Raw genomic sequence first — 23,556 nt, forward strand, 5'->3', positions numbered from 1 at the left:
ATAATAACTTATAAATTCTTAGGCTAATTGGGGGTCAAATATTAAAACTTTTGTATATTGGATGCACACGCGCCTTAAAAGATGGAGGGAGAGTATTAATATAGTGTGAAAGCATCTTGAAATTTAGATCTAGTTCTGTAATTTATACACCAAACTACCACGCTTATAATGTGAGTCAGCTCTGGTCAAAATATACAAGGTATAACTATCTAAAATACACCTTGTAATTTTGCTGAAATAAAGGAGAGGGAGTACTGTGTGTCCATGCAAATATATATAAACAGTCCTAGCTAGTGTAGTTTTGGCATTACCGACACTTGACTTGGTGAGTCAACCAACCAGCTTATCTTGTACAACAATACTGCCCCAGGTCAGCATTTCTCATTATTTTACCTGCAATCTTAACTGAAACTCTACGTACCTTTACGTGAAAACGATATTGATATTTCCAGGACATGCCTGCGTTTCGGTGAGAGCTAGAGCTAGCAGCATAGCACAGGAAACATGGTCATATGCAGCTTAAACATATTCCTAAAATTGAATCTAATCACAACTTGCATCGACCGATCGATGGAGGCAACCACTCGCATGAGCAGAAAAAGGAGCGAACGAGCAAGAGGGTGGCCCGTTCTCGAATTTTCTGTGTACGTGCACCAACCCCCGCAGCCAACCACTATCGCCGTGTGACCTCCTACCATGCACGCCACCGGGGAATGGGATCGGAGCACGCGCGCGCGCTCGTTTAAATTGCCGCTTCAACCCCACTCATGCCGCTCACCAGCTCGATCGACCGATCTCCCCGCCGTCCATTGATTCAAGGATCGATCGAACACAAGCTAGGAAGCTTGCTAATTCAACAGCAATGGCCGGCGGTCGCCGTCTCCGGTGCCTCTCCCCTGCGTGCCTCTTTCTCGCCGTGGCCGTGGCCCTCCTCGCCATGCCGGGGCTCGCCGCCGCCCGCACCCGCCGCTACACGTTCAATGTACGTACGCCTTCTTCGGTATCATCCAATGTGTAACTATTACTACTGCTGGCAGTAGCTGATCACTAGTAGCAAATGGCCTTTGGTTCTTCATGATCGCCGCAGGTGACGATGGCAACGGTGACGCGGCTGTGCGCGACGAGGAGCATCCCCACGGTGAACGGGCGGTTCCCGGGGCCCAAGATCGTCGTGCGCGAGGGCGACCGCCTCATCGTCCAGGTCCACAACAACATCAACAACAACGTCACGTTCCACTGGTATGTCTCATCGATCGATCCATCTGCTGCGTGTGCATGTGCACGCGCTGGCTTAGATTAGCTTAATTAACTTCGCCGCTCAGTACAACGCCACGGCGTGGATTCGTCTTGCTTGACGCAACCGGCTGGTCGGCTGGATAATACGCAGGCATGGCGTCCGGCAGGTGCGCAGCGGGTGGGCGGACGGGCCGTCCTTCATCACGCAGTGCCCGATCCGGCCGGGGCAGAGCTACGCCTACAACTTCCGGATCATTGGGCAGCGCGGCACGCTGTGGTGGCACGCGCACTTCTCCTGGCTCCGCGCCACGCTCTACGGCCCGCTCGTCATCCTCCCGCCGCTCGGCGTCCCCTACCCGTTCCCAAAGCCCGACCGGGAGGTGCCCCTCATGCTCGGCGAGTGGTTCAACGCCGACCCGGAGGCGGTGATCAGGCAGGCGCTGCAGACCGGCGGGGGCCCCAACGTCTCCGACGCCTACACCTTCAACGGCCTGCCGGGACCGACCTACAACGCCTGCTCGGCCGGCGACACGTTCAGGCTGCGGGTGCGTCCCGGGCGCACCTACATGCTGCGGCTCGTCAACGCGGCGCTCAACGACGAGCTCTTCTTCGCGGTGGCCAACCACACGCTCACGGTGGTCGGGGCGGACGCCAGCTACGTCAAGCCGTTCACGGCCGCCACGCTGGTCATCTCCCCGGGGCAGACCATGGACGTTCTCCTCACCGCGGCCGCCGCCACCCCGCCCTCGCCCGCCTACGCCATCGCCGTCGCGCCATACACCAACACCGTCGGCACGTTCGACAACACCACCGCCGTCGCCGCGCTCGAGTACGCGCCGCAGGCCGCGCTCCGGGGCCTCCCGCTGCCGGCGCTCCCGCTCTACAACGACACGGGCGCCGTGGCCAACTTCTCGGCCAACTTCCGGAGCCTCGCGAGCGCGCAGTACCCCGCGCGCGTGCCGCGGACGGTGGACCGCAAGTTCTTCTTCGCCGTCGGGCTCGGCGCCGACCCGTGCCCGAGCCGGGTCAACGGGACGTGCCAGGGGCCCAATGGCACCAGGTTCGCCGCGTCCATGAACAACGTGTCCTTCACCATGCCCAAGACTTCCCTCCTCCAGGCGCACTACCAGCGCCGGTACAGCGGCGTGCTCACGGCCAACTTCCCGGCGATGCCGCCGATGACGTTCAACTACACGGGCACGCCGCCGAACAACACGTTCGTGACACACGGCACCCGGGTGGTGCCGCTCAGGTACAACACCACCGTGGAGGTGGTGCTGCAGGACACCAGCATCCTGGGCGCCGAGAGCCACCCGCTGCACCTGCACGGCTACGACTTCTACGTCGTCGGCACGGGGTTCGGGAACTACGACGCCAACAACGACACCGCCAAGTACAACCTCGTCGACCCGGTGCAGCGGAACACCATCAGCGTGCCCACCGCCGGATGGGTCGCCATCCGCTTCGTCGCCGACAACCCCGGTGAGACTTCTACAGCCGCTTTCCTTCTTCACCCCCCTGAAAGTTGACCGTTGTTGAATTTTTGTTCATTGCATCTTAATTAACCTGTTGAGCTCTGTGGTGATAGGTGTATGGATCATGCATTGCCACTTGGACGTGCACTTGAGCTGGGGTCTGGCAATGGCGTGGCTCGTCAACGACGGGCCGCTGCCGAACCAGAAGCTACCGCCTCCGCCGTCGGATATCCCCAAGTGCTGATACACTCTCTGCAACTGCAACAATGATCTGCGGCGGTTTTGATCCGTGCGTGCAACGCACGCGCGCGTATATGCAATTTCGTTTCGTGGCGCGGTTGGTCGAGGAGCTCGCTCAATCAATTTGGCCGCGGTTTTGTGATGATGCCTGATTTTGCTGCTGCACTGTCCTCGGAGACAAAACAAGACCGATGTGAGAAGTCCATTGGATGGCTGTTGTGTGATTCTTGTTGCTATTCTTTGATTCCACCTTTTGTTTTCATGCTGGGCATTTGCTGTTAGTGTGTACAGTGTATACGGTATAATATATCAATCAACCAGCTAATGATTCTTTTTATCATCCGTGTGTGCCCCCATGATTTTTTTCCCAAATGGTTTCCTATGTGAGAGCTTTTTTATTTCGGGACATTTATTTGATGAAATTTTAAAACCTTACTGTGAGGTATTATTTGCCAAGACAACACCCAAAAAAAATTTAGATATAATAGCGCGACCACTGAGCAAGCACTGTGCAATTTTAGGGATCCTTGTTGGAGGAGACCTTGAGTCGTAGATATGATCGGAAGTGAAGAATGGCATCCTGCCATGCCATCCCGAGCTCTACTACCCCTACTTCAGCCCACCGATTGTCTTGCCGCACCACCCTAAAGTCGTCGTCTCTGCCGGACGCCCAAATTGACCTACCGCCCTCGATCCCTTCTAAGGCCAACGGTCATGGAGACCCTCGGTAGTCCACCCCCCTAACCCGGTGGCATGTCTCATCAAGGAAGAAGAACAGGAGCGGATGACTCACATTTAGCGACGATAGGAGGATTCTTATGTGACACACTAACACTCCTACTGCTTGTTGCGCACATGTACTGATGTACAAATGGTAAATTTTGGTCGAAATTTTGGGTTAATTTTTAATAACGGCTGAAATTACCGTTCACTTGAAATTTTGATCAGTTCATCGAAAGAGGCACTGTTTAGTTCAAATTTCAGCCGGAATTTCACGAATTTCGGCGTTCTCAATGGGGACTGAAATCCCAATCCCTGCTGGTAACATTCGCCTCGTGCGTGCTGCACCGGTGCACCCGTTGCCCGCTCCGCCTTACCTGATACGCCGTCGAGTGTCCCAGAACGCAATGCGCGCATGCGGCGTGCAGTGCGGCGGCCAGGCCGAAACGGCAAGGTACACGGGTCGCAGGCGGCCGGCGCCCCAGTCCCTGGTGGTCCCGTGGTCGGTCCGGCTACACATGCGTGCCGGGGCCCAGCTCTCTGGCCACTAGCGCCGCTAGCTGCTGCGCACACAGCACCAAGGTACTCCGTACATGTGAACTCTGAACACATAGATACGGTACCGTCGGTGCGGGTCACACGTGTCTGTATTTGTAATATAATAATAGCCCTGTTTGGTTCCAGCCTCCTAAAGTTTTAGGGGTTGTTTCCACCCTCCTAAAATTTTATCTCCTAAAAAGTGACTAAAGAGCCAAACACTATGACTAAAAGTGACTAAAAACTTTTAGGAGGCTTCAATTCCATTAGGAGCTCCACCCCTCCTAAAACCTCCTAAAGCCCATCCTGAACCCCCACTACCTCTCATTTATTGCCCCCCTCTCTCTTCAACCCTCCCTCCCACCCAGGCCCTCACCGCCATTCTGCCCGCCGCCGGCGTCCCTCCCCGCCCGGCCCCCGCCGGCGGTGTCCCTCCCGCCGCCCTCCGCCGCTGCACGGCAACCCCACCCCCACCACCAGACCCCCACGACAACCCCCATGGGGCCCCGCCGTGCCGCGCGCCGCTCCCCATCGCCGCACCCTGCCGCGGCCCCGCCATCACCGTCGCTCCTCGCCGGCATCCTCTCCGTGGTGGCTTCTCCCGCGCCGCGACCGTCCCCGCGCCATAGCCCGACCACCTCCCCGCCTCCACCGCCGGTGAGTCCCTACAGGGTTCGGCCTCCCCGCCGGCTTGCCCACCTCCACCTGCTACTACTGCCACCACCGCCTCCCACACCGGTCGCCGCTCACTCCCCCATCCCCGACGCTGGATCCGCTGCCCCTGAAGCTCCCCCCGCCAGATCCGCCCCCTCCCTCTCGTCCAACGCTGGCCCCCTCCCTCTCGTCCAATGGCGGTGCGGCGCAAGGGCGCGGCGGCGAGCCGGAATAAGTGGTTGGTGGTGCTCGCGGTGGGGAAGTCCCATGAGGTGGAGCTGGGGAAGCACCGGATCATGGAGATGACGGTGGTGCAGTGAGCATGGTGGGAGGAGCTGAAGATGGGAGGGGCAACTGGTAGGAGGGCAGCATGGTTATTTCGCCACAGTATTTATTGTTTTTAGATAGTTTTAGTCACTGGAACCAAACAACCTTTAGGAGGTGGACTAAAATGTGACTAAAACTTTTTAGTCACTAAAATTTTAGGAGGTGGGAAACAAACAGGGCCTTAGTCAGCTTTTAGTCAGCTCCTAAAAGACTGTTTGGTTCCAGGCTAATAAATGCTATGGCAAAAAGATTATGCTGCCCTCCCCCATGCCCCTGCTCCTTCTCTTCCTGGAGCCTCTTCTTGCCCGCCCCGCCCCACGCACACACGCACCTGCCCCTTCCTCCCGGCCCCGAGCCCTCTCGCTGACCTCGGCGCCGCCGGCCAGCGCCCTCCTCCCGCCGTCGCCACCCCCTCCCCTCCCTCCGCTGGCACCCCTCCCCTCTCTTCTTCCCTGGTGCCGCCCCTACCCTACAATCAAGGCCGTCGCGTCCCTTCCCTCCTCTTCTTCCCCAGCCGCCACCCCTTCCCCTCCTCCCGCTGGTGCCGCCCCCTCCCCTCCAATCCCGGCCGCTGCGCCCCTCCCCTCCTCTTCTTCCTCAGCACTGCCCTCCTTCCGATCCTCTCTCTCCTGGATCCGGCGGCGGTGGGGATCCGATGGGGGAGTGCTCGGCTGGTGGTTCTTGGTCGCGGAAGCCGGCGTCGATGGCGGATCGAGCGGCGGCCGGATTGGGGGAGCAATCGGTGCCTAGGAGGAGCAGGGGCACCACGACCGGCCCGTGCGGCGGCGCAAGGGAGCGGGGGCGGCGGATCCAGCGGGAGATGGCATGGCTGCTGGTGAGAGGCCGCGGGCGCCGCCGTGGAAGAGGGAGGGAGCGGCGGCGGGGTTGGGGAGGGTGCGCTTGAGAGGAGGGTGCAGGAGCAGAGGCAATAAAGGAGGGGTAGTGGGAGTCCAGCACTGGTTTTAGGAGGTTTTAGAAGGGGGTGAGGGGATTAAAATTTTTGAGCCTCCTAAAACTTTTTAGTCACTTTTTAGGAGGAGTGTTTGGCTTTTTAGTCACATTTTAGTCACCTTTTAGGAGCTAAAATTCCATAATCGCAAAGTACAACAGGCTATGTATTTGGCCCTGCACCAGAGGCCCCACACGGCCACACGAGCACAGTACACAGCACAGCAACAGCATATGCAGCTGCTGGGCACACACGTCACTCCGTGTTCCCCATCATACAATCGGACAGGCAGCGCGCGGGCCACCCGCCAAAGCTCTCTTCCATTCGCTCGCACCGCACGCGCCCTGCTCCTCTCGTTCCCCCGCTCACATTCCAAGCAGCACGTATACGTCTGGATGGCAACGAGCTCGGGTCTCGGGGACGGAGCTGCACGCGTCGCGCTCCCATGGAGCTGCGTGCGGCGGAGGGCGAGACGCAGGGGTTGTGCAGCCAGGAGAGGGCGCGGGAGGGAGCCGCCGTGGGCGTCGCGGCCATGTCCGCGGGCGGCGGCGGCGGTGCCTCGTCGTCGTCGTTCGCGCACCGGTGCATGGGGCTCGTCAAGGAGCAGCGCGAGCGGCTCTACATCACGCGCCGCTGCGTCACCATGCTGGCGTGCCAAATCCTGAAGCACAAGCCACAAGGGGGATTGGAGTTGATAGCACATACGGATTTAGGTTTTAGCGGTTTTTCTTGAGCATCGTGGATTCGCGGCTCGCTACATCTGAATTGTAATTTGTAAGCATGTAGGGATGTAGCATCGCCAATTTCTCTCTGTTTTCCGTTCTTCCCCCTTTTTGTTTGAAGGTTTTCCACCTTCAAAATAGGGGTTTAGTCATTTAGGGAAGAACTGTGACTTTTTGTTGAAGGTTTGCGTCTCTTTTGAAATGTGCTTTGGATGAAATGAAGTGGGGAGGGGAAATGAGAAATTAATGAAGCCTAGTTCCTCGTGGAGTATTTGCTTTGCATGTGAGCACCTACGGGTAAAACAGTAGCAGCAACCACTTGTGTATTTTGGAATTTGGTGAAGCAAGTAAATATGCATATGAACTTTAGCCACTTATAGGACGTGCTATGTGTTTTCGAATAAATAAACGCGCATGCATTTTGATTAGATCAAGTTCACCCTCCTTAGGAGGCTCTGAACAAATTGATTCCACTTCTGCTTCTATCTTCTACTGTGGCTCGGCTTATATGAGTGTCGGCCATTTACAAATCTCAACTAACTCCTCTTATTTCTATCTTGAGCCTAACAAACTACTGACCAAGCTAACAAACTAGAGGAATCAGGTGCCTACTCAACCACTAGCTGCTGTCGGCGCCTTCTTCCTCCTGCTATACACTTTCCCAATAAAAGAGTCCACAACACTTCCTCCCTCCTTTCGAAACAGCTCGTCCTCAAGCTGAAAGTCGGGATAAGTGGACTTGAATTCTTCCATCTGCTTCCAAGTAGAATCCGCAGCACTCTGACCCAGCCAATGCACCAGGACCTCCCAGACACCACAGTTAAGGCAGGCACGATGAACTTTAGCAGGTTCAGGAACAACATGGCCATGCACAACAATGGGCAGGGGAACAATGGTGGATAGGGCCTCACTGTGAAACTGCTTCAAGAACACCACATGGAACACATTGTGGATGCACGCCTTGGCAAGAAGTTGGAGATGATAGACGACGGAGCCAATGCGCTCAATCACCTAAAAGGGCCCGTAGTAGCGAGGAGCCAGCTTGGCATTCTGAGCATTCTTGATGGATGACACCGTGCACTGGTGAAGACGAAGCCAGACCTTGTCACCCACAGCAAAAGTGACATCCCAATGAGCCGTATCATGCTGCTGCTTCATAATACCTTGTGCCTGGAGGAGCCGTTCCTGAATAGCAGCCAAGAACACATCTCTTTCGACGAGTTGCTTGTCCAGGGAGGCCACCCGCGATAGACTTGGCTGATAAGCGGCCAAAGTAGGAGGCGGCCTGCCATAAACTACCTCAAACGGTGTGACCTTGAGGGCCGTCTAGTAAGATGTGTTATAGCAGTACTCACTCCATGGTAGCCACCTCAGCCAACTCCGCGAACGATCGTCGGCGAGGCAACGAAGATAGACACCCAACACCCAGTTAGTGACCTCGGACTGACCATCAGTTTGCGGGTGGAAAGCGAACTGACCATACAGCCCAACGAGGGGGCACGAAATGCTTATGTTCCGACCAGCAATAGCTCTGCATGCATCGTCCTCTACAGTCTGCATTATTGACTCCATCTCTGACTCCGATGTCATGATAGCTGGCACGCCTACAAGAAATCTGTTAATCTATGACGGAAAAATTTTGTCACAGATCGCAGAACAATCATCATAAAGCACTGTCCGTGACGATTTCACACGACTTCATATATCAAGCGTCACAAATTATGCCTTGTGATGTCTTAGCCATAATCGTCATAGATCGATACAATCCGTGATGTTTCTAATTCGTCATAAAATAGCCTCAGGCCCACTTAGCCCGATCCAAGCCCAACTTTAGTGATGAAAATAAATGCTTCACATGCGTTAATATTCGTCATGGATCAAACAGCCACGTCAGCAACAGATGACGTGGCTAATGACATGGTGGATGATGATGATGTGGCTGATGATGTGGCAGCTGGCGTGGCTGATAAAACATGGTGGATGACGTGTAGGCTGATGTGGTGGCCGACGTGGCTGATTACATGTGGCGGATGACGTGGCTGATGACATGGACGCTAAGATGGCTGCTGACGTGGATGTAACCTCATCACGGCCCATTAATGGGCCAAAATCAGAAATGGGCCATAATTTTTTAGTCTCATGCGCAATTTAAATTACAGCCCACCAAATGTCGCTCATTTTCAGCCCATAAAATTTCTGGCCCACTAAATATGATCCATTTTTAGACCAAGATTCCAACAAATTACAGACTCATACAAAATGACATCACATACAATAATCCACTATGTCCAATACCACATTCAATAAGATAGATTCATACAGCATCAAAAATCTCATATAGCATCTAGAAGTGTTTATCTAGATCACACAAGCCACTCCAGCTCATACAGCAACCGGCATCTAGAATCCACCATGGCCTCAGCCGAACCACCCAACATCCTTGGCTTCAGCTGAAATTGATTTGGACATGATACATTAGACAAACAATGAAAAGAAACTAGTAGTATTTACACATGAAACATGGGAATTTAGATAGTGCTTAACAATATCTGAACCATGGGAACTTAGATAGTGCTTAACAATATCTGAACCAGGTTGTTTCTCACATAAATAGTTTCTAACCTGAACAATTTGAAATAAAGTATATTTAGCATGTATCTTGCTATCACCACTAAGAGTCATACATGAATGTGCAAATGAGCAATCAAACAATAATCAATAAAGCAAGTGCAGTGTTAAACAAGCAGGTCTGAACTTACCTAGAAGGAATTTATCATGCTAATTTGTTGGATCTGAACCACCAAACTGCAAACATATGGAAATGAAAAGGAGTTTGATTCAGTTAAGGATAGCTATCTCAGATTCACTGTTAATCATCACAGCTCCAGCTGCACACTAAAGTTTGATGAAAAGTAAACAAAGTGTACATAGTAATGCTATCTCAGATTCACTGTTAATATTACAACTACTAAAATACACTTATCTGAAGATAAATATACTAGGCCTGTTAGGCAGGCCTAACAGATCAAATAGCCATGCTAATATATGCCAAATTCTTTGCTTTACAATTTTACTGGGATGTAAAAACTGCTATCAAGAGAAGTCAATTTCATTTGTTTGACGGTTCTATAGTGCCACTTTGCTCAAACAATTGCATTGCATGCATATAGGCATATCTCGTTTGAAAAGTGGATAGAACAATGGTGAAAATAGTTTCTGGAAAATGGCTAACGCGATGTGTGTGGCGCACGGTCTCGTTGTTGGGGCGGATCGTTTCTCTGACTTAGCCATTTTCAAGAAGGTGTTGCCGCGCTGAAAGTTAAAGGACGGATGATCTGACCCAGTCGGGTGGATGGTCCGCCACCTGCTCTAAGGTTTTAGATAGAACCAGTTCTTGTTCTGGTGGGGCACGAGGTTATAGCGGCGGACGGTCTAGCCCTATCTGGCAGACAGTCTGCCACATAATCTAGTTTTTGGACAGAACCATCTTTGGTTCTGTCTGGCGCTTAGATGTGAACAACGGACGGTCTGGCCCCTGGGGGTGGACAGTCTGCTGGCTAATTTGAGAAAGTAGACAGAACCATTTTGGTTCTGTGTGTTGGGCATGAATGTGAGGCGGATAGTCCGCCGTACTAACTTCGAAAGTTGACATGTCCTGGACATGTCTAACAGCTGCCTGCGTGTTTGGAAATTTGAACCGTGGACGGTCGCACCTGTAAGGGCAGGCAGTCTGCCTGTGCTGCAACAGTCGTCTCTGCCATGCATTTATTGCTGTTCTAGCCGTTGGGATGAATGGCGGATGGTCCGCGCTCATAAAGGCAGACGGACCAATCCCCTGTTTTCACAAGTTTTGAACATAATGGCTAGTGTGAGGGGTTGGCTCTATAAATAGCTCATGCCCGGGCATGGGAGATCTCTCTTGGCACTTTGGAAAGCATTCTTGACATACTTGAGCCTTCTTCCTTCTCTCTTACTCACTTTACTTAGAGGTTGCATTCTTGTGAGATTGAGAGCATCCTAGTGTATTGCATCAAGAGTTTGAGTTTTGTGGCACTAGGAGCCTTCAAACAAGCATCATTGACTTCTTACTCTTGGAGGTTGCCACCTCCTAGATGGCTTGAAGATTGTGGAGCCGTTGAGCCCTTCAAGAAGATTGTGAAGGAGCCCCGGCTATTCTTGTGAGAGGTCCTTGTGCTCACCTCACCGGAGTAGTGAAGAGCAACTCTAGTGGAATTGAGGTTTCGAGAGGTTCTTTGATTCAAGCTGGCTCAAGATCAAGTGAAGTCTTGATAGAGGAGCGGTCGAAACGTTGAATCCACCTCAACATGGATTAGGGGTGACCGGCAAGTCATCGACACCACGGGATAAAATTCGTATCTTGTCTTCGGTTATTTCTTTGCTCAATTTTCATATTGCAATTTACTTTGAGCAATTACATTCCTAGAGATTGAATTGTATCTTGTCACCCTAGGTTGCAAACCCTCACCTAGCTTTAGAAAGAGTAGACATAGAATTTCTCGTGTTAAATTTATTTAGTGTTGTGATTTTAGTCAAAATCGCCTATTCACCCCCTCTAGTCGGTATCCTAGATCCTACAGACGATGATGGTATATTTATTGGAATCGCATAGCATCCTAGCCGTCAATTCGATCCAACAAAGTAACATCAGGTTGGGCCATCCATGTGCGCAAGAAAATGGCCTACAACTAGGGTTTTTGGCCTGTTTAGCTTTATTTTTTTATTTTCAACTAATTAAGGAACCTGGTGAAATAACTGGTAAAGATAATTATATTCAATACCTAAATACATTTTTTTACATATAATAGACTACATAGGTATTGTTATATAGGAGTTTCCATATTTTGAATTGATATGCTATTTTCTATAGTTTAAATGAATTTCTACATGCTTATCAAAAGAAATTCCAAATTGAACTATGTGCACCACGAATAAGAGTCAAAAAATGCATAAAAATTATATTTAAACTTATATATTCCATTGTAACCCATATACCAGAGATAAATGAAAAATTCAATTATCTTCTAGGGTTAATTCAAACCTATATGTCCAAATTAACACATAATAATTACAATAATATCTAAAATTGGTCGGGAAATTCTACAAATTGACGTGGCAACATACTTTGTCCATAAGTTAAATGATTTTGATAAAGTGGCATTATGCATTGTTCACAAATGGATACATCTCTCATGTAGTTTCTTATAACTCAAGTTAAACTTTGAGATTTGAATACCTCGTAACATGTTCGAACTCATATGCATCTCAAATTTGGACACCACCTTATGTTGACCATAAAATTGGAAAATATCAAGTTATATTAGCAATTGTTATGCAAAAACATGTTTTTCTATTCTCTATTTAGTTGGAAGAAAACATGTAGTATGAAAAACAATCAACAAATAGCAATTAACATACAAACAAATGCCATTAAATAAAATATACTGGTTTTAGAAAAAATCAGAAAAAATTCCATCAAATTTGGAGTTCTTACGAGGGAGAAATTCCGATTACAAATTTTAATTCCGGATCAAAAAGAGAATGATGAATCACACATCTATTCTTCATTACAGGGCCACGTTACTTGATTGTAGTAAAAAATATAAGCGTTAAAGAACACATCAAAAATGAAAGCGTAGCACGGTGGTAAGGTGCGCAAGTCTTACCTTTAAGACTGTGGTTCGATGCCCCCTATGCACTCTTTTTTATTTTTCCGAATTAAAACACGAGGAACTTAACGTATAAAACTAGTAATACCAAACTACCTCACAAACCAAGGTCGGGAAACAACTATGTATAAAAAGGTTAAATACTATAAAGAACAAAACAACAAATAGATTAAGTGTGATACATGTTGTTCTTGAGGTTCCAAGATTGATTCTTTACCTCCACTCTTTTTCCAATTTTTTCCCTAATTTTTTTGATTTTTTTCCCCGATTTTTCTATTTTTCCATACATAACAAGACTATTTTTAATTTATTGATCATGACGAATTTGCTAAAACGTCATAGTGTTGTGGGTTGGATTGTGACGAATTTTACAAAACGTCATTGTGTTTTGAGCTTGAATATCCATTATTTTTCCGAATTAAGACACAAGGAACTTAACGTATAAAACTGGTAATACCAAACTACCTCACAAACCAAGGTGGGGAAACAACTATGTATAAAAAGGTTAAATACTATAAAGAACAAAACAACAAATAGATTAAGTGCGATACATGTTGTTCTTGAGGTTCCAAGATTGATTCTTTACCTCCACTCTTTTTCCAATTTTTTTCCCTAATTTTTCGATTTTTTCCCGATTTTTCTATTTTCCATACATAACAAGACTATTTTTAATTTATTGATTGTGACGAATTTGCTAAAACGTCACAGTGTTGTGGGTTGGATTGTGATGAATTTTACAAAATATCATTGTTTTTTGAGCTTGAATATCCACCAATGCACATCCATGACATAAAACAGAAAAACATCATAGATGCAGTGTCGTTCTCTGAAAACGTCACGGAAAATTCATCAAAGATTAACAGGTTTTTTATAGTACCTCAAAGTAACTTGAATATTAGATTCAATTAACTTGAATATCAGATTCAATTAGGTGGTCAAGATCGTCATGTGACTTAAACACACTGACTAGAACTATGGATTGATGTACGTAGTATCACTGCCTAAGCTTATATTTTTAGGACTTAATCTATGTGCGTCACTGGCTTGGTTCAGAGAATTGTGTTAGCTCGTCTAAGTTTTCTCTTTACTTTTTAACTTCTACATCATGAAAACTCATATTGAAAAGAAATAAACTGATATTATGTGTTACACGGATTATAGGCTCAATTAAATTTTAGGCCAAATTGTTTCCCATTACAGTAGACCCGTTCATGCTATTGTAATCTAAAAGAGAGATGGTAGCTATTCCATTTTCTGTAGTTAAAAAATAAACCCTCCACTATTCTTCCTTAAAAAAGCTTATAGCTCATTAATTCCCTTGGCTCATAGCAAATACGGCTCGCAGCAAACTTGGTTCAACTCCGTTATCTTTTTTAATGAGCCGAAATTTTAGCTTGTTTAATTTAACGCTAGAGCTACTCGCAAAACGAGCCGTGGAGAGCAATGACCTAGCAAGCAAGCCGGCAATGCTACCGAAACAACCCACGAGGAAAGGAACCAAGCCCAACACAGGCAAGCTGAAGCCACGGCTTGGCACAACTACTATATGCATCCGGTCCCGTTCACTTATTATCACCCGACCGCTTCTGTCGTTGGTACCCATATTAAAAATTGGCGAGTATCCTAAACCTAACAACTTTCCCCTTCCTCAGCTTCACGACATTTCCTAACATCGCAGAAACATGCATGCTCTTTCAATGGGATATCATGTGGCAACAAAATGTACGTACGCGTGCAAAATTTGATTTTAGGTTCGATGATTTTAACTTTTTGAGGATTTTTGGAGTTATAGGGGTCTCTTGGTTCCTTGAGTTCGTGTGTATATTGATCCCCGCGGTACCTTTTGAAAGCTCTGATTTAATATATTTTTTAATTGAAAATTGCTTTAATTCCATATTATGTTCTGTGCTTGTCTTGTGTGCCTGCCTGCCTGGCCCACGAACCTAATGAGCCAGCTCGGGCTGCTAATGAACCGAGCCGAGTCAGATTTTTTTTCTTGTTCTGTTAACCAGCTGAGCCGAGCCGAGCCAGCTCGTTAGTCTAGCGAGCTAAACCGAGCCGAGCCGAGCTGGCTCTTGTGAGACGGTTTTCTGCTTTCCCGTTCCTTCCTCCTCTGACCTCTCTACCCTCTTCCTAGCGGCGACGACAAGGCGAGCAGCAACCGCACCTTGGTCTTTTGTCCGGCGAGCACCTGGGCCTTCGTCGGACGCCGGCGACGAACATCCGACGGTACGCCCGCCAATTCCCCTCCCTTCCCTTCCTACGATGCGAAATCGAACCCCAAAACCCTGATGTATGCTATTTATATCTGGATCTGACCATGTGCACCCATGTCCTAAACTGGATCCGCCCCTGCTATATCAAGATTGGTTCTACCAGAAGACTAATGCTCTGGTATTGCTCTTTCTGAATTTCCAGTCTAAAAGGTCATGGCAGAGACCATAGATTTATCAGGGGATGGAGGTGTTCTAAAGACGGTGGTCCGTAAAGCAAAGGATGATGCTATTGCGCCATCTGATAGCCTGCCCTTGGTTGATGGTACTGCTATTCATTCTCGTGGTTTGAGCAAGCATTGCATAAGTAATAAATTTTTATGATTTCCGTTTGATTAGACAGTAGGCCGTAATTTGAGTGTTTGGCTCAGGAGGGCTAAAGTTTAGCCCTGTCACATCGGATGTTTAGATACTAATTAGAAGTATTAAACATAGTTTAATTACAAAACTAATTACACAGATGGAGTCTAATTCGTGAGACGAATCTATTAAGCCTAATTAGTCCATCATTTGACAATGTGGTGCTACAGTAACCATTTGCTAATGATGGATTAATTAGGCTTAATAGATTCGTCTCGCGAATTAGCCTAGGGGTTCTGCAATTAATTTTATAATTAGTTCATGTTTAGTCCTAATTAGCATTCGAATATTCGATGTGATAGGGCTAAACTTTAGCCCCTGGTATCCAAACACCCCATATGCGCTCCTCTTTGTTAACTGGTTCTTCCATCATTCGGCTTCCCTGTCCTCAGTTGACTGCTACACACACTTTTTATGTTGTAAAGTGGACACCTGCTGTTTCACATTTTCATGTTTGACTGTAATAAAATTTCAAGATTTCAAATACGAGTATCACCAAAATACAATGCATGAGGATAAACCTTTATCTTTCTAACTTTTCCGCAGTTCATTACGAAGGCACACTTGCTGAGAATGGTGAAGTTTTTGACACCACCCATGAAGACAACTCTATTTTCTCATTTGAAGTTGGACAGGGGGCTGTCATCAAAGCATGGGATATAGCCTTAAGAACTATGAAGGTGTGCAAATATTCTAGTTTCTGGTATGGTCTTCATCATCTCTGAAGCATTGTGTAATGTGGTTTGGCATACCAAAAATTTTAAGGTTGGTGAAGTTGCAAAAATTACATGCAAGCCAGAATATGCATATGGAACTGCGGGCTCACCACCGGAGATACCTCCTAAGTGAGTTTCCTCTGTCACCTAAGGATGGATTAATAATTTGAGTTTTCCCAGTTCAATAATGTTAGTCACTGTTGGAAATTTGTCTATGCAGCGCAACCCTCATTTTTGAGGTGGAGTTAGTAGCTTGCAGGCCGAGGAAAGGTTCAAGTGTGGGCAGTGTATCTGATGAGAAAGCCAGGCTTGAGTAAGACATTTTCCTAATGTTCCATCTTTGATATTCAGCACAGAAAAATCCCAGTTGTTATGTGATATAACATAACTGCACATGTGTCTGTTAAGACCCTAGTCCTCTAGTGAGTCCTTGATGACAATGTAATACTGAGAGCTAGAAGTCACAATGCTGTATCTACCTTGTAACCAATTATAATTTGTTCATTCTATCAGAGTCCAGAATTATATAATGATCTTAAAGTAATAGATATGTAAATTTGGGCAGGGAACTTAAGAAGCAGCGAGAGCTTGCTGCTGCTACCAAAGAGGAAGAGAAAAAGAAGAGGGAGGAAGCAAAAGCTGCTGCAGCAGCTCGGGTGCAAGCAAAGCTTGACGCGAAGAAGGGGAAGGGAAAAGGGAAAGGGAAATAGATTGCAACATTGCTGCTGACTGTTGTAACCTAGAAAATAATCTGGGTGCATCCAAGTCAGGCTTGGTCACTTACTGTGCTTAATGTGCGCTGCACCCTTGCTTCTATCTCGCACTGTTATACTGAAAAGAGCAAAATAAGTAGAGAAATGTTTGGTATATGCGCAGATCACCAATCTTGATATCACTGCTGATTTGGGACAGCACGTCCATGTCTGATATACTAGCAACAAGTTCATGTCTGATATACTAGCAACAAGTTCATGTCTGATAGACTAGCTGCATATCTGAAAGTCAAGTATTGGAATTGGGGAGTGATGCTCCCTCTGTTCCAAGATTAAACCGGAGGGAGTAGTCTACACTCTAGTAACCTTTGAGGAACCCGAATTTCACATTTTCATTTATGTGCCAATTAAATAACTATATCATAAATAGCTACCGAGTGTTGCATTTCAACCAAATTTGTAAAAAGTTTTAATTTCTTATGATCTTTAAAGAAGTAATTAGTTATAGATTCCTAAAAACAATGTCATGCATGTTTTTTTTAAAAAAAAAGGGTGTTATGATCTATGCACATCTCCTCAGAGATCCTTGAAATTTGGTCCAAATTTGCTTATAAACTCTAAAACATTCCTAGAGCAACAATCCTCATCTAACCTGATTGCATGATGTACAAAAGTCCCTGGCTCAGGAAACCTCAGCTGGTTATCTTCAAACTGCAATACTGTGCTGTACCTGTAAGCCTGTAACCTTCCGCCTCGCTTATTCAAATTGCAGCTATAATTCAGACAGAGCTCCCGGATGGGGCACACTTGAGTGAGCTTGCACATAACACTATACATAGATCAAGCGCAAAGTACACCAGATGTCATATCCTGAACAAATGTACACAATCTGGGAAAATTGTTTTTCACGACCTTTGGCTACATTACATCATTACATGGCTCTCAAAAACATGAACATTAATGTTACAACAGAATTGCCTTTACTCAGTTTCTTGTAAGCACAGCTACTCCAGATTACAAACAAGGTACAATGAATTTTCTCATCAAATATGTGAAGAATGAAAGAAGAATCTTGGTTAACATATTCATGTCCAACTCAGGATAGACACCTGGAGAAAGCTTGCGGTAAACTGTATCTTGCAGCGCCCCAATTCAGAATGGTTCAGAACAAGCTCGTCCTAGCAGCTGAACAGGAAACCATTTCACAAATTAGCAACTACCTATTGTGAATGTACTGCTATCTTTTTATCACAATGGCTGTGTAGATATTGGAATATCATAAGATGTACGGTATCGAAGGCCATTTCCTACAGTATTCGATACAGGGCAAAGCCAGCAGAATATGTTAGACCCCAGAACCTGCATGCAACCAGGAAACAATGAACATTAATAGCAAGTGATGTCACCCATGGTTAAGAAAGCAACTACACAAATACTCCTCATTCTTTTTTATTTGATGTTTTGAGCACTGAAAAGTGATCATTAATGTTTGGTGTTATAGAATTTTGAGAAGAGGCATGCATATGCTTTCCTAAAGTGTCATTATTCTCTTCTAAATGAAATAACACGCAGACTGGCGGTTTAGGAAAAATTGTCATATTCAATTCAACATTTACTAAATTGTAAGTCTCCAAACCTCTTTGTTCATTGGGCACATTTGGTGGTTGAGGAAACAAAACAAATTTAATGAGGTTGTACCATGATCCTTAGATTATTAGATACGAGATTAAATCATTCTTGCTTGCTTAAATCTGAATGGGTAGTGCTACACTCTATATAGAGAGGTTAGGTCCTGACAAGAGTTTCCAACACTAACAAAAAGAAAAATGCAACCAACTATATCTTATCTAAACTAACGATAACATGAAAACTAACTTACCCAAACCCATGCACTGCAGCATGCTACCATGGTTAATGGTCATAATATGCAGCACATAACAGGTTGCATGATTTTGAGACATATAATTGTATTAGGCATATGGCCACCATTTACTTTCACCATTTAATACGAGTGCACAAGTCTTAAGTATCAAATGAAAAGGAAAGGATGGAATATTTGATTATTATAATAAATCCTGCCGGCATAATATGTCTAACATTGATAAACATCAGTATTCATGTTATGTCTCCAGCTTGTTTCTCCTGAACAGATGGGTGGAATATCAAGGTTATGGCTAGCAAAAGGTGTCTCCCAATTTGTAGATATCTTCAGATGGAAGACAGATTGTCGTTAACCTTATTTCTTAGTCTTCACCATTCTCATTTTGCATATATAATTGGATATGCTGAACATTTATGCTCTCTAAGAAACACAGACAAGTAGTGTGGATAGTTCTTACTGAAATAAGATTCTCATAGACACCAAGGTCATATGGATGATGATAGAGATCTCCACCCTTTTCTGCCAACCACATCGCTCTAACCCCTTCATGGTACTGCACACATTAGTAACAATCTAGTCAAAACTTCTACAAACAGGGGTGTGGTCCAATATCAAGAGAAATTTTGGATCACGAACCTCAATTGTAGTTTTATTCTGTAATATGAGGTAAATATGCCAACCCAAGAGCACTGCCAACGCCAATGCTAATGGAGAAAGAATGACCCCACAAATAATCTGCCAATTTGATAAGTTCTTCAAAATTCTTACTCAAATGAAATTCCTGTCAATGGCTCAGATTAACATGCAACAAGCTAGTAACTTCTGTAGACATTCCCAGGGTACTCACAATGGATGTTCGAGAAGAATCATTGCCTGACTGTTCATCTTTAGGAACACTGTGCAGAACGCTCCCTATAATCAGAATCTGAGATCAAAATGAAACTTTTTAATGCGCTAAACCTCAGGAAAAATGGATGCTAGAGGAAATCAAAGAAACTATACTACCAATGCATAAAAACTTGCAACTACAGCATACAGTACAAAGACCAAGAAGATCTTGTAGTTCTCGTGCCCAACACAGTTATTAATCCAAATGCAATGATGGTCCTGCACATGTGAATTAGGTGAAAACGTGAAGAGAGCAGATTGAAAATAGACATCACAGAATAAATACTAGCAGCACCATTTTTAGAACACATCTCTTGCAAACACGGCAATGGTGTGCCCGTGGAGGTTTATAGTGGCAGCATTTCTGGCAATATCTCAAGTCACCACCCTGCAAAAGAAGTAGAGTTGTTGTGAAACATACTACTGAGAAGCTACTTTTGTCAGATATCAGCAAGAAAGCGTATTACAAAGATGAAGTGACGGGCAGATCCATGATTTTTCCCACTCAAAGGAAAGTGCCCCCTTCCCCATCTTTCTTTTATGACAAACTAGTATGAGTGTATGGCACTGTGGTGAGCATTCTCTTTGAAATTACTGAAGCTAGAAACGAGCAATCACTGACCAATGATCTCAAACCCGTTGAAGATTCCAAATCAACCTATTAAAACCTTAAAATCAGACTAGATCCACTCACCTCAGTGGAATATACTGGATCAACTTTAGAATCTAAATTATCAACTTGTAAGACGGTCCCCCTCCCAAGGTCCCAACTCTAAGCTAGAAATTACTAGAGTAGAGCGATTTGTACCGAGAATTATCTGAAATTACTAACCAAGCTGCTGCCTGACTGCCTCCGAATGGCATTTGCCCAACTTTGAGCAAGATTCCCAAATTTGAAATGAACGGTGACAAATTAAGAATTGTACGAAGAATGATACAGAATTACTAACCAAGCTGCCTCTGAATCGCATTTGCCCAACTTTGAGCGAGGTTCCCAAGTTTGAAATGAACGATGGCAAAATTTCGAAGCAACAGGGCACCCTCCCACCCGGCACCCCGCAGATCCAAAACTCCACCCCAACACCTAACAGCGAACCGAGACCCACCCGCCGAACCCAGGCGAGGGAAGGAGCGAGCGAGCGAGGAGGGAGGCCAACGCACCTTGCGCTTGATCTCGTGGACGGTGCTCTCAGCGTCCTCGACGTCGGGCACGAAGCCCGGCGGCACGCGGCCCGGGTCCCTGCGCACGGCGACGGCGTAGGTGGCGAGGCAGGCGGCGGCGAGCGCCGTGAACGCGGCGGCGTTGGCGACCCCGGCCGCCGTGGCCAGCCCCAGCCACCGCGGCACGGCCAGGAACACCGCGGTGTAGTAGACGTACCCGATCGCCGCGAGCACCGAGAAGATCGGCAGGGTGAGGTACCCCGGCCGCCCCGCCATCGGGACGGGAGCGCCCCCCCTCCTGGCTAGGCCTAGGGCTAGGGTTCTTCCGGCCGGCGGAGGCGCATCGGGGCGCGTCCGGGCGCGGGGCTAGCGGATCGGGTGCGCGCACGCGGCGTGCGCCCGTTTAACAGGAGCGGGCGGGCGGGCGGGGGCCGCTGCCTAGTCTATTCCGCGGGAAGGGGCGGCAGCGGAGGGGAAGGGAAGGCAGGCAGCGAGCGAGCAAAGCGTGGGAGAGCAGACAAGACGAGGCGACGAGCGACCAGCCTGGTGGGAATGGCTGGTGACGTTGACGGACGTTGACATGGACAGGGGGCAATGGTGTTTTTCGCTGTTTCTTCTTGAGTCCTCGCATTTGCTTAGGGGATTATCCTGCAATGGTTGATTAAGGGGGTGTTTGGCCGTTTGGAACGCAGGGCTAAACGCACATAGGACTAATTAGAAATATTAAATATAGGTTAATTATAAAATTAATTGTACAACTCCTAGGCTAAATCGCGAGATGAATCTAATTACACTTAATAGATTCGTCACGCGATTTAGCCTAGGATTCTGTTATTAGTTTTATAATTAACTCATATTTAGTCTAATTAGCATCCGAAAACCCGATATGACAGGGCTAAAGTTTAGCCCCTTCCTTCCAAACAAGACCTAACTTGTTTGTTTGTTAACTGTTTAATTAAGAGCGGAAGCAACGTTGGCGTAGGATGGAAGCAGAGGGAGGTTGCTTGATTTGCTTTGGTGACAACTTTGCGTGAGGGCGAAACTAGCTGCCGATGTTTGCTTTGATTAGAGAAGAGATGTGCCGAACTGTCCATGACCCCAGCATAAGACCAGCTCAAGGCAGCATTAAGAACAGAAATACAAGTTTCCTCTTCCAAGTGTGGGGAAATTCATGAGGCTGACAAGTATTTGGACAGTAATTCTATACGTACGCAATTCTGAGATTGAATTTGCTTAGAGAACTGGTGCAAAAAGAAAGCCAGCACACTACGTAAAATTTAGCATTGACCTTAATAGTGAATTTTCTCTGAAAAAAATTTAGTATAGAAAATACTTCAATGTTCCTTTTGCAGAGTTTGAACCAACTGATCTTGTATAAAAGCTCAATACTTCATGGTTTGCAGTTGCACCTTACGAATGAAACAACACATTGCAAAAAAAAAAGCTCTATTTTCTAGATTAATGTCATAGCGAATGAACTTCTACTTTAATTTAAGAAAAACTGTGAAGGATCTTTTATTTTGTCTTGAACACATAATCCAACAAGAACACCCTTCACTAAGCATAGCCAAAAGTAGGGGTGGATCCAGCAGCGGGTCTACCACCCCACAAATAATGGAGCCCCCTCCATTTTTTACGAGAAATGAGAAGAAAAGACAGAGGAGAGAAAGAAGGGAAATGAACCTCCCGGAGGGTCATGCCTAACTCTTCAAGAGGCCAACAACCAATGGTACGTTGAGAGAAATTTGTTTTGCTGTAGGACCAAGCTTTTCTGCGTAGCAACCAGGAGCATGTTAGATTGCACTCTAGATTCAAAGAACTAAAATTACTACAACCTAAATTCGGATCGTATTGTGCGTGTAGTATTACTATTTTTGTGAACTTGAATCATCCGTAAATGTTGTTGACCAGTCAAATTATTATGTGTACCATCTTCCATAATTTACCATATGCCGCATCACATACTACCATTTGCTTTGTTCTGCTCATTATTCTCTTGTCTTGCCACACTTGTTGGTTAAAACATGCACATCCCACACAGGATGAAGCAGTGAAGCATCCCTTGCCGTGCTGGCTGCAGTGGGCACTTGTATTGAACTTCCGGCAGGTTGAAGCAGTCTGAAAATGCCTGAGACAGGTTAAGGCTCGTTTTGCAATTCGTTACTTGCTACTCTCTCTTGCCATGCCTTGTTTTCTTTTATTAAGTGGAAACAAAGTTCCATTAGTCATGTGCCCCAGGCAAATTGTCGGACACCAACAAAGCTACAGTCTGGTAGACAGTCTTGCCAAAGCAGAGGATCGTTTATAAAGTTCAAGCCCATGGCCACCATTATAAACTCTGGATACATGGGAAATAATACATTCAGAGAAATCATTATACATTAAAGCTTTGATATCTCCTAACGATGTGCCTAGAACCTATCTAGCAATGCCTCGTGCAGATAAAGCGTTTGCAATTAAAGCTGCATCAGTCTCCAACATGACAGGCAACTGCTTCAGCACCGGCAGCAATGAGATTGTCGGAGTGATCTCTGATGACAAAACCCTATCACAGTTAATCTTATAGACATCTTCTGTCTCATTTAAAGAAAATACATCTTCCAGTGGGGCTCTCCATTTTGTTCTACTAGCTGAGCTTGGAGTATGCTTCCCTGGTTGAAATGCACCTCTCCGAACCTGAAAATGGATAAAAACGTCATAAAAAAAACCCATACCTTGGATTTTTTTATAATTTATACCTTGGATTTTGATACGGGTATAACCAACTACGGACACCGACTTGCAAGCCATTTCGAACATGAAGATCACTGCAACTATCCCCCCCCCTAATTATCCATATAGCATGTACGCTTGTCCCCAGGCTCATATCTACCACGGGTCATATACAACAGTCGCGCCAAGTTGATGATATGCAGAGGCAGCAGGCCGAGCAGATGTGATGCGAGCCTGACACTCTTCTGCTGACTGACACGAGCCGTTCACTTCTTTCTCATCCCAGCCCCGAAGGCCGAAGCCC

The 23,556-nt window shown here is 46.6% G+C and overlaps 3 protein-coding genes across 4 annotated transcripts; 2 read left to right on the plus strand and 1 right to left on the minus strand.

Annotated features, from left to right (window-relative positions):
• The first annotated feature begins 690 nt into the window (after positions 1–690).
• Positions 691–3,291, plus strand: LOC117847345 (putative laccase-11). The gene is made up of 4 exons (XM_034728536.2): positions 691–982; positions 1,088–1,239; positions 1,388–2,718; positions 2,825–3,291. The coding sequence occupies exons 1-4, from the start codon at positions 863–865 to the stop codon at positions 2,953–2,955; spliced, it is 1,734 nt and encodes a 577-aa protein (XP_034584427.1). The 5' UTR covers positions 691–862; the 3' UTR covers positions 2,956–3,291.
• An 11,324-nt stretch (positions 3,292–14,615) lies between these two features.
• Positions 14,616–16,763, plus strand: LOC117849429 (peptidyl-prolyl cis-trans isomerase FKBP20-1). Its single transcript, XM_034730979.2, has 6 exons — positions 14,616–14,776; positions 14,966–15,085; positions 15,727–15,860; positions 15,946–16,025; positions 16,117–16,209; positions 16,462–16,763. Exons 2-6 carry the CDS (start codon positions 14,977–14,979, stop codon positions 16,604–16,606), a joined length of 561 nt encoding a protein of 186 aa, XP_034586870.1. The 5' UTR covers positions 14,616–14,776; positions 14,966–14,976; the 3' UTR covers positions 16,607–16,763.
• A 658-nt stretch (positions 16,764–17,421) lies between these two features.
• On the minus strand, positions 17,422–20,995 carry LOC117849428 (probable protein S-acyltransferase 16). Of its 2 annotated transcripts, XM_034730978.2 has the most exons (8): positions 20,541–20,995; positions 19,675–19,767; positions 19,497–19,598; positions 19,339–19,416; positions 19,128–19,226; positions 18,949–19,044; positions 17,921–17,968; positions 17,422–17,794 (listed from the first exon to the last, which is right to left on the minus strand). In XM_034730978.2, exons 1-8 carry the CDS (start codon positions 20,814–20,816, stop codon positions 17,762–17,764), a joined length of 825 nt encoding a protein of 274 aa, XP_034586869.1. In that variant the 5' UTR covers positions 20,817–20,995; the 3' UTR covers positions 17,422–17,761. The 2 variants fall into 2 exon arrangements, with proteins under 2 accessions (XP_034586869.1, XP_034586867.1); XM_034730976.2 differs by having other exon boundaries at positions 17,422–17,968; positions 20,541–20,978.
• Between the last annotated feature and the right edge of the window lie 2,561 nt (positions 20,996–23,556).

This window comes from Setaria viridis, chromosome 3 (assembly GCF_005286985.2).
Source record: "Setaria viridis chromosome 3, Setaria_viridis_v4.0, whole genome shotgun sequence".
Classification (NCBI taxonomy): domain Eukaryota; kingdom Viridiplantae; phylum Streptophyta; class Magnoliopsida; order Poales; family Poaceae; genus Setaria; species Setaria viridis.

Excerpts from the sequence above, each read along its gene's own strand:
- LOC117847345 (XM_034728536.2), top strand. The coding sequence starts at position 863 with ATGGCCGGCGGTCGCCGTCTCCGGTGCCTCTCCCCTGCGTGCCTCTTT. Across the intron at positions 1,240-1,387 it reads AACAACGTCACGTTCCACTG|GCATGGCGTCCGGCAGGTGC; the intron begins GTATGTCTCATC and ends GATAATACGCAG. Across the intron at positions 2,719-2,824 it reads CTTCGTCGCCGACAACCCCG|GTGTATGGATCATGCATTGC; the intron begins GTGAGACTTCTA and ends CTGTGGTGATAG.
- LOC117849429 (XM_034730979.2), top strand. The coding sequence starts at position 14,977 with ATGGCAGAGACCATAGATTTATCAGGGGATGGAGGTGTTCTAAAGACG. Across the intron at positions 15,861-15,945 it reads TAGCCTTAAGAACTATGAAG|GTTGGTGAAGTTGCAAAAAT; the intron begins GTGTGCAAATAT and ends AAAAATTTTAAG. Across the intron at positions 16,210-16,461 it reads GATGAGAAAGCCAGGCTTGA|GGAACTTAAGAAGCAGCGAG; the intron begins GTAAGACATTTT and ends AAATTTGGGCAG.
- LOC117849428 (XM_034730976.2), bottom strand. The coding sequence starts at position 20,816 with ATGGCGGGGCGGCCGGGGTACCTCACCCTGCCGATCTTCTCGGTGCTC. Across the intron at positions 19,599-19,674 it reads AGAGATGTGTTCTAAAAATG|GACCATCATTGCATTTGGAT; the intron begins GTGCTGCTAGTA and ends TCACATGTGCAG. Across the intron at positions 19,417-19,496 it reads TTGCAAGTTTTTATGCATTG|ATTCTGATTATAGGGAGCGT; the intron begins GTAGTATAGTTT and ends TTTTGATCTCAG.